The 10837-nt window shown below is 43.6% G+C and overlaps 1 protein-coding gene across 1 annotated transcript; it reads right to left on the bottom strand.

Moving 5' to 3' along the window:
• Nucleotides 1-473: 473 nt before the first annotated feature.
• LOC132773646 (tubulin alpha-1D chain-like) lies at nucleotides 474-6113 on the bottom strand. The gene is made up of 4 exons (XM_060773005.2): nucleotides 5980-6113; nucleotides 3840-4062; nucleotides 2131-2279; nucleotides 474-1529 (listed from the first exon to the last, which is right to left on the bottom strand). The coding sequence occupies exons 1-4, from the start codon at nucleotides 5980-5982 to the stop codon at nucleotides 546-548; spliced, it is 1359 nt and encodes a 452-aa protein (XP_060628988.1). The 5' UTR covers nucleotides 5983-6113; the 3' UTR covers nucleotides 474-545.
• Nucleotides 6114-10837: the final 4724 nt, after the last annotated feature.

Genomic DNA, 10837 nt, shown 5'->3' with positions numbered 1-10837 from the left:
AATAGATTCAGCACCTTGGATAGCTGCTTTTAGGTTCAGATTAAAACCCAGAGGGGATTTGCCATCCCGCTGACATGGAAACCCTGGTTCTACTGCTTAGAACTGAATTTATGAGTAACATAGCACCACCATAGAGTATGAAAGATATTTGTCATATACTCTTAAATTATGCCAGAAAAACGATATTTTGGTCCAGTATTTCAACCTCCATGTTTGCCTCTAATTCAATCACTGTCAATTTGGTTTTCTAGCAGCAAGGAAGTGAATGTCACAGAGATTTATACAGAACCACAATTCTCAGTGTTTTTTACTTCAGTCAGGTCTCTCAAGAGAGATGGTGCCATCTGAATGGAGACAGCAACCTTAAGGAGTCAAGATTGTCCTTATTCTTAAAATTATGAAGGGGGGAAGTCTGATGAAAATTGTATGTTAGCAAGAAAACTCAACGACAGTTCTGTGATATAATTAATATTTTATTTTGGGAAGTGACTCACCAAATTCTAAAGTAATTGATACTTTAATTTCCCACATATCAGACAGCTCTGCTAATATTCATCCCCTTCCTCTTCTTCTCCTTCTCCATCAATACTATCTGTTCCCACCTCTTCGTAATCCTTCTCTAGGGCAGCCGTGTCTTCTCGTGCCTCGGAGAACTCTCCTTCTTCCATGCCTTCTCCTACATACCAATGGACAAAGGCCCTCTTGGCATACATCAGATCAAACTTATGATCCAGCCGGGCCCAGGCCTCTGCAATGGCTGTGGTGTTGCTTAACATGCATACTGCTCGTTGTACCTTGGCTAGGTCTCCACCAGGAACCACAGTGGGGGGCTGGTAATTGATGCCCACTTTGAAGCCTGTGGGGCACCAGTCCACAAACTGGATTGTTCTCTTTGTTTTAATGGTGGAAATTGCAGCATTGACATCTTTGGGCACCACATCACCTCGGTATAAAAGGCAGCAGGCCATGTATTTGCCATGACGGGGATCACATTTCACCATCTGGTTAGCAGGTTCAAAGCAAGCATTTGTAATTTCAGCCACAGAAAGCTGCTCATGGTAAGCCTTCTCTGCAGAGATGACTGGGGCATAAGTGGCCAGAGGGAAATGAATGCGAGGGTATGGCACGAGGTTGGTTTGAAACTCCGTCAGGTCTACATTAAGGGCACCATCAAAACGCAAGGAGGCTGTGATAGAGGACACGATCTGGCCAATCAGCCTGTTCAGGTTTGTGTAAGTTGGACGCTCAATGTCCAGGTTCCTGCGGCAGATATCATAGATGGCTTCATTGTCCACCATGAAAGCACAGTCTGAGTGCTCAAGGGTGGTGTGAGTGGTGAGGATGGAGTTGTAGGGCTCCACCACTGCTGTAGAGATCTGTGGAGCTGGGTAAATGGAGAATTCCAGTTTGGATTTCTTGCCATAGTCAACAGAGAGTCGTTCCATCAGCAGAGAAGTGAACCCTGAGCCAGTACCTCCCCCAAAGCTGTGGAAAATGAGGAATCCCTGGAGTCCGGTGCACTGATCAGCCTATGGAAGACAGGAAGCAAACCATAATACAGTTAGCTGGATCAAGGAATAGCGTGGGATTGTAATTGAGACCTCTCCAAAACCTCCTCAGTTGATATCATTCAGTCACCCAAAATCTGTCTGGGAGACCCACCAAGGAGGCTCCGATCCTATACGTACTCATCTGGGAGGCCCATGGATTACAGTGAGACTAAGTTCTTTGTACACTACATCAACAAATACCAGAATGTCCAACACACATCCCCCATCTGGAAGAACACTGTAAGAAGAATCTGAAATACTTGCACTCCAGCAAAGAGGAGATTGCTCTAGTCTAGTACCTTGAAAGAGCTTTCATCCCAGTAAATGTGCCACTACTGTAACACACTAGTTTTTGCATGGGCACACTCTAGAGCTGTTCCACAGACTGCTGCTTACCCAAGTGATCTCTGAAGACCATTTGTACTTATCCTGCCCTGCTCTAATGCCATACACTGAAATAGTGGCAAGTAAACTATGCATCTCCAAGGTGACGCTAATCAACAAGGGCTCCTCCCAGATCCCATACATGAGAACCAGACCTTTGCTTCTCCTTGTCTCCCTTCCTGCCAAACTCAATTACCAGCTTCCGGATCCTGTCCAACACCAGATCAATTATCTCTTTGCCAATTGTGTAGTGTCCACGGGCATAATTATTGGCAGCATCTTCCTTTCCGGTGATCAGCTGCTCTGGATGGAAAAGCTGTCGGTATGTTCCAGTCCGAACCTCATCTAGAATGTACAGTAGACAACAACAAAGGTTATTTATATGCTCTGTTGCTGGCAGATTCAAAATAATGTAACCCTAAATATTACCTTTGTAGACCATAGCTTCCAGAATGTTAGTGAGCAGGATTCTGGGAGATTTTGTCTAGAAAAGTAACTCTGCCAAGCAATAGCCAAAAGGAACAAATCTATGATTGTCTTGCTGTTCTTTTTTATTATTATTTACTGAAATGCATTTTAGGGTAGTGTATATAAATACCTAAAACTGACAAAATATTAACTCATAAATCCTTTTAACCACACAGTAAAATTGTGTCGAATAAAACTATGCAACTGGCTGAAAGTGTAAAAATAAAATTTCTGGGGAAAGGTGATAGTTTTATGTATTGTCGAAGGCTTTCATGGTCGGAATCACTGGGTTGTTGTAGGTTTTTCAGGTTGTATGGCCATGTTCTAGAAGGCATCCTCAGAGGTTGTGAGGTCTGTTGGAAACTAGGAAAATTGGATTTATATATAAATTGGGTTTATATATCTGTGGAAGGTCCAGTGTGGGAGAAAGAACAGATATATTAACCGTGTTTTCCTAGCTTCCAACAGACCTCACAACCTCTGAGGATGCCTGCTACAGATGCAGGCGAAACGTCAGGAGAGAATGCTTCTGGAACAATATGGCCATACAGCCAGAAAAACTACAACAACCCGGTGATAGTTTTATCATGACATCAAAAGGAACAGAGTGTTGGCACCAAGCATCCTTATTCTTAGGAGAGCATTCAAAAGACAGGGCATCACCGAAAACACAGTAAACGTCTGTATTGTTGAAGGTTTTCATGGCCAGAATCACAGGGTTGTTGTGAGTTTTCCAGGCTGTGTGGCCATGTTCCAGAAGTATTCTCTCCTGACGTTTCACCTGCACCTATGGCAGGCATCCTCAGAGGTTGTGAGGTCTGTTGGAAACTCACCTCACTACCTCTGAGGATGCCTACCATTGACGCAGGCGAAACGTCAGGAGAAAATACTTCTGGAACATGGCCATACAGCCTGGAAAACTCACAACACAGTTAACATAGCTACTGATTATTCTGTAATACAATGGAGCATTTAAGCGAGGCCTATACATATAGATCTCCGGTTCTTCACTTATTATAGCAACCGAAGTTTGCTAAATTTGGTTTATGGTGCATCATGTCTTTCATTTGAAGGAGTTCTCAATTTTAAATGCCCATCTTTCATGGAAAAATGCTCTAAAGACAGTTTTTTTCTGCAGGAACTTGATGCCATAGTTTTCTTTTGGTTCATTAATTGACTCATCCAAACTGACTGAGGCCAGCCCTATCATTTGGTAGGGTTGGAAGGCCTGCTTCAGCAGCAGCTCTGAGTATTCCACCAGAGTGGAGAAATGTATTAAATAATTGGTTTACTGATGTATTTTTACCACTGTAGCCAGTATCAAAATGTCTTGGGCCATATCTGGACATTCATACTGCCACTGTACAGTAAGAATATATTGAGATGTTTCTCATGACTAGATCAGACTCTGCTTCTGATATATGGTATTGTACTCACCAATCACAGTGGGCTCCAGATCCACAAAGACAGCCCGAGGCACATGCTTCCCAGCTCCAGTTTCACTGAAGAAAGTATTAAAGGAGTCGTCCCCACCACCAATAGTTTTGTCACTGGGCATTTGCCCATCTGGCTGAATGCCATGCTCCAGACAATACAGCTCCCAGCAGGCGTTGCCAATTTGGACACCAGCTTGTCCTACGTGGATAGAAATGCACTCGCGCTGAGAAGAAAAGGGCAAAGCCATCAGTAGTGGGGAAGCCACAAGTCATGAAGAATGAGATCAAGCTGGGAGTTGAGGCCCACTTCCATGCCTCGGAACCTACATGCTAAGCTTGCCCATTTGGTCACATACCATTTCAACAAAAAGGGCTATTCTGAAATCCTCCTTTTAAGAATGAAAGTCACATCCTCTAGACCTGTGCTGAGGTGCAAATCTCCAATTAGGGAAACATTTGGGGTGTGATGCTCTAAGGTTAGATTAGAAGTCTTAGTGAACTGCACAATTCACACACACTCCACACCCATATTTTATCCACCACAGCAGCCACCTTGAACCCCATGCCTTCCAGAAGTGCTAAACTCCAGTTTCCATATCTCCTTAAGGCCCTTCCATACATCCCTATATCCCAGAATATCGAGGTAGAAAATCCCACATTTTCTGCTTTGAATTATGATATATGGCAGTGTGGACTCAGGTAACCCAGTTCAAAGCAGATATTGTGGGATTTTTTGCCTTGATATTCTGGGATATAGGGCCATGTAGAAGGGCCCTTAGGCAGCTATGCTGGGAAGACTTTGTTAATGAGCCCCTGGGCCCTTCCCCACAGCCATATAACCCAGAACATCATGGCAGAAAATTCCACAATATCTGCCTTGAACTGGATTATCTGAGTTCCCACTACCATATATTCTAGTTTAAAGCAGAAAATGTGGGATTTTATTCATCTGTGTGGAAGGTCTTTAGATCAGGGAATGCTGGACTGTACTATGTGTCTTTTGCAAAGCAGATTTGATGAAATTAGAAATTTTCCCAGTTGGAGATTTGGACCCAGCAAAGCTCTACAGAATGTGATTCTCAACTTCAAAGAAAGATATGGGAGGGAGATATGTAAATAGACTTCAGCATTCCATCAGTGAAAATTGGAATACATGGAGTCAAGTAATATCAGAGTGTGCTCAAAATGACAAACATTATTAATGAAGAAGAACCTCCAGTTCTTCCTCCTGCTGCATTAGTTGAGTGCAAACAATTTTTTTAAACTTTGAACTCAGTTTGCAGCAACTGAAGCGAGCTGAGGACAAAGGGAAACTGTTTGAGGAGGAGAGAGAAACTGGCACATTTTACAATCACTGAAGAAGGAGGAACAAAGTAGGATTAATTAGGGGTCCTTCCACACAGTCCTATATCCCAGAATATCAAGGCACAAAACCCCACATTATCTGAGTGAGGATCCAGTTCAAATCAGATATTGTGGGATTTTCTGCCTTGATATTCTGGGATATAGGGCTGGATGGAAGGACACTAGGACTCTCCTTGCCAAATCAAGACCGTTGAGAGGTAAGGATATATTGTACATGAGTATACATGATAGGATTAATGCCCAGATTACCATAAGTGCATAGAATGTTTCACAACCAAACCTGCCCCCTAATATCTCAAAATTCCCCATTATCAAGAATTGTGGTGGAGGCCCTTTCCACACAGCTGAATAAAATCCCACATTATCTGCTTTGAACTGGAATATGTGGCAGTCTGGACTCAGATAACCCAGTTCAAAGCAGATATTGTGGGATTTCCTGCCTTGATATTCTGGGTTATATGGCCGTATGGAAGGGCCATGAGCCAGGAAGAAAGAGAAGCAATAGTGGCAGTAATCCCAGGCTAAGCAGACATCACTTCTAACAATCTCTTTGTCGCAGATAGTACTGATTTTCTTCCTTCCTCTTTTTATGTATCTTGCAGATTCCGAGCTACAATTTTGTGCACATCTAAGGCAATCTGCATTCCTAAAGAGGGGCACAGTGATTAGCTTATATTGTATTTTAAGAAAGGGAAATGTGATGATCAATAGCATCTGGGACTGAATGTCCATCACTCCTCCAGGGGAACTATCAGGTCTGAGGAAGCAAGACTTACCATCTTGCAAAATGTCTTCAATCTGGCACTGATGAGCTCAGAGTCTGAAGGATAAGAATAAAAAATCTAGCTTGCAGCAGGTGGTTTTATAGCATTCCAGAGCCCATCTCCAAGGCAGGAGAGAAACTTTGTTGTTAGAGACAGACCTGGGCTAGTGTTGTTGATTTTCCCCCCTGAATGGTTTCTGGGTTACAGCCAGACTCATCAAACAACCACTAATGAACATGCAGAGCCAAGCTTGTGGGGACCTTAGTTACACCAAACAATTTGTTGCCAGGCTCTGGTGGCCATTTGGAAGAGGGACGTCGAGCAGATAGGATTCTCACAAGGTTCTTATTTGGTACAGAAAGTTTGTCCAGGCAAGCTGTGTGGCACAGCCAAGCCTAACCTTATTTATTACTGCATTTATATCTTACCTCTCTTGCAATGAACCAAAGGTGGCAAGAGAGACAGCTTGGGTTCTTTGCTCCCTCTAAATGTATAACCCTGTGAAGTGCCTCAGACTGAGAGGACACCTGCTCAGGGGTCATACAGTGAGTTTTCATAGCTTAAGCCAGGCCTGAACAACCTGTGGCTCTCCAGGTATTTGGGCCTCTAACTTACAGAAGCCCTAGCCAACTTGGCCAATGGTCAGGAATTGTGGGAGCTGAAGTCCAGAACATCTGGAGGACCACATGTTGTCCAGGCCTGGTTTAAGTAAAGGCTTGAACTTGCATCTTCAAAGCATACCAATTATCTTTCAGAAGTATATTGAGTACAGCATTTTGTTTTATTTTTCCTTCACTCTGTTATTATGCTGGAGTGCTGCATATTAAAGGTAAAGGTTTCCCCTTGGCAATAAGTCTAGTCATGTTCAACTCTGGGGGTGGTGCTCATCTCCATTTCTAAACAGAAGAGCCGGCATTGTCCGTAGATGCCTCCAAGGTCATGTGGCTGGAATGACTGCATGGAGTGCCATTACCCTCCTGCAGGAGTGGTACCTATTGTTCTACTCACATTTGCATGTTTTCCAACTGCTAGGTTAGCAGAAGCTGGGCCTAACAGTGGAAGATCACCCCACTCCCTGGATTTGAATCACTGACCTTTCAGTCAGCAAGAACTATAATTTCAGTCAGCAAGAACTATCATTTTCACACCTCGCTGCAATTAAGCAGCACAGTGGCTTAATCTGCTGTGCCACCGAGGGGCTCCGCTGCACATTAGGGCTGTGCAATTAAAGTAAACCTTGTGCCATTTTTGCCGTCCAGTTTTTTGGTGCCCGCATTTTATTTTTCAGGATCTGCCCAAAATCAGAAGGAGGAAAATACTGTTTATCGATATGTCAGCTAATAATTCTGTTTTTGCTCCAGGAAGATCCGGCCCATTGGCAGCAATGAAGGAACTCTGAAGGCTCCCCTTTCTGTCATTTTTAGAGCTATCAGGATGATTTGATTTTTGCAACTGTCAGATTTCCTGGATCTCATTTTGGAAAATGGCACTGTGCACATCCCTATAGTATATTAACTGTAGCACTAGATAACTAAAGCTATCACATTATTCTGTTATCTCTTAGCAATCACATTCTCTAAGCAAATTGGGAAATATCATTATTGGAACTATCATTTTCACACCTCGCTGCAATTGTTTCATGCTGGCACTTTGTGATTTATTTGTCGTGTCAGGGCAACCAGTCAATTGTATTAAATTTCTAACAGAACAAAACAAACAAACAGACAAAATACAAAATTTGCAAGTTTGGTAGTTGATTAAATGTCCTTTGACCAGTAGCTGGCCCCTTGGAGTGCTTCTGGTGTTGCTGCAAGTGGTGTTGTGCATGTGGCAGAGCTCAGGGTGCATCGCAGCAGGTGGTCAGTGGTTTGCTCTTCTCCACACTCGCATGTCATAGATTCCACTTTGTGGCCCCATTTCTTGAGGTTGGCTCTGCATCTCGTGGTGCCAGAGCACAGTCTGTTCAGCACCTTCCAAGTCTCCCAATGCAAATACCCACAATTAGTCTTCCAGACAGCCTTGCTTCCTACCCTTCCCAGCACGTGTGTGCAGTGCATTTCCCCCCTATTTTGTCGCATCTGTGCAGTCAAACAGTTTTGGCAATCTTTAGAGACCTCCCTCCCCATCAATGAAACGAGATGATCCAATCATAATTCAAGCACAATGCAACTACAAGACAGACCTAGTGTTATGCAATGAGCCTCAACCAACAGTGTTTTTATCCTCTTGTAATTGTGATGTCAGGCACCAACCCTCCCCTCATAATTAAGGGATAGGGATTTATAGTTCTGCAAAGGGCAAGGGCACGAGACTACACAACAAGGGTTAAGTCTTGGCCACATTGCCAAGGCACTGACAACAACAAGGACCCCATGAGGCTTTTTTGGGAAATGGCTGGATCTTGGGGCTTCTGCCCTTTTGTGAGAGATCTAGTTTACCAAGGGCCGGACAATGGATTCTGTTGCTGCCTGACCCAGCGCTCACAACTGGGTTCCTGTTTCCTTTTTTTGTGACTCTCTGACTTATGCACTGGACTATTTATCATATCAATGACCACGAACTCTCTATTGGTGCCTGACTTGAGATACTGACAGCCTCCGTTTCCGCGGATCCTTTTCAAAGTTTATGAAGCCTCCAGTTTGTGCCATAATAAAGATCAAATATTGTAATAAACTCTATGGGGTGGGATGGGGTTCCCCTTATGAATTATGTATAAGAAAATGCCATATATGTAACCCTTATGGATTCCCCTTGTACCCTTGCTCTCTCGACCCTTGCCCCACAAAATACTGTGACCAGGAACTGCCTGAGGGAGAGTCTCTACATCTCCCAAGACTCACCTTTGATTAATTCACCCTGCATGGAACCATAGCCATAATGGACCCTGCCCATTCTCTGAGCATGTCTGATGGGATAAGGGGACTTATGGACGCTCGGAATAAAAAAGATTGTATTTGCATTCATATCCCCCCCCCCCCCCCAGAGCTGCATCAGCTGGAGACATTTTTCCTTTGTTTCGCTGAGCACATGGCATTCCTTTGTCTGCAGATTCCTTTCCCAGATTCCTTTGTGCTCCCTCATCCCGCCCCCATTTCTCCTGATTGGCTGTCGCAACCATGTGACAGAGGTCTCCCCATTGGATCCTACAGACCACTGGAGCTTCCTGATTGGTACAGAGGCGCCAGGGGCAGGAGGGCTGCTTCCCAGGTGTCCGCCCATCACCCAATCACAGCGGGGAACATCAGAGGAGCCGGGGCGGAAGGGTTGAACTCTGGGTTTTCAAAAATTGTATAAATATGCCTGCATCACTGTACTCCGGCATGCTTGCAGCGGAATGATTCCTGCAATGCATCTGATCTCAGCTGAATCACAATAAACCTCGGTTGCTGAAAAACTTCTTCCACTTGGATGAGGCATTATTATTTGTAATATTTTTACTCTTTGGATTGGCTCTCGCTGGCCTCACCAAGGGACCCAGAGCCCTTTAGGCGCGGTCCTCGGGCTTCTCTCTCAAGGAGACCCCACTAAAAGCAGCTCGATATCAATTGTGCTTCCATTCAAGGCATTAGCAACTTCTCTGTTTTGTTCATGGAATTTGATAGGCCAGATGACATTAGAACCTTATTGTAACCCTATGTGTTTCTTCGTTTGGTACTTTAGAGCAGAGCTTTCCAAACTGTGTGTCACAAAAATCTTAGTGTGTAGGTGTGTCACATGAACTTAATGAGAAACCTCTGAGTCTATGGGAAATAAGAAATAAATCATATATTTTAAATATATAAATGAAAGGTTTTCGTGAGATGTGTTGTGTTCCCATATATTTCATTATTATGATTTCTGTATGTGTCCATATCACTTATTAAAGGGTTGGTTTAACCTCTGGTTTGCTAATAAAACTGAATTACTGTGTTGCAAAATGATACATGTCTAAAAAGTGTGTCACCAACATTACAGGTTTGGAAAGCTCTGGTAACCTAATTTTCCTAGTTTCCAACAGACCCTTCAACCTCTAAGGATGCCTGCCATAGATGCAGGTGAAACGTCAGGAGATAATGCTTCTGGAACATGGCCATACAGCCCGAATAACCTACAACAACCCAGTGATTTCAACCATGAAAGCCTTTGACAATACAAAGCTCTGGTATTTAAGTAGTACTTCTGGGAGTTACAATTCTCACAAAAGAATATATTTTCTCAGTTCTAAGGTATGAGGCAACTCTAATCATAAAACCTGCCTTGAAATGCTTTCTTTGTCTAATGATCTCTTCAGCCAAGCGGTGACCATGGAGACTTTGGAGTCAGCTAGGAGGCAATTGTAGTTCCATTATATTTTCCACCTGGCCTGCAGCAGACCTAAATGCACACTTTAAAAATACACATCAATCATCACATCAATGATTTACCTGCCCGGCCAGTGTATTTGTGTATACTAACTTTAGCAGAGGGAATAGCTTCAAAGAGTTTGTACAAGTAGGGACCTGTCTAGACTTGATAAAAGTTTAGTCTCCCAGAACAACAATGCTGTCCTCTTGTGGCGTAGTAGGCATATCGAGGTGGCATTTCCAAGGCAACAAGCAAGTCTCAACAAGAGAAGTTACAACATTGAGTTAGTGAAGAATAACAGGAATATCCCTGTTACTCTCCCTCTGGTCCAGTGGGAGAAGGGTAGACCCACAGGCTTCTTTGCAATGGCTTTCCGCTGCCTCTCTTGCCTTCCAGTCTGGGTCAACCTATCCTGTTTTACCTTTGATAAGTTCTCCTGGCAACTAAACTCAGTGGATCATCTCTATCCTTCCAATGGATCTTTGCTGCAAATTTCCCTCCAGAAATCTTCAGGGCTTTGAAAAATGCATCTGAGCTGCAGCTGCCC

The sequence above is a fragment of the Anolis sagrei genome, chromosome 1 (assembly GCF_037176765.1).
Source record: "Anolis sagrei isolate rAnoSag1 chromosome 1, rAnoSag1.mat, whole genome shotgun sequence".
NCBI lineage: Eukaryota > Metazoa > Chordata > Lepidosauria > Squamata > Dactyloidae > Anolis > Anolis sagrei.
The sequence above is the reverse complement of the archived record's forward strand: the minus strand, read 5'-3'. Positions and strand labels throughout refer to the sequence as shown.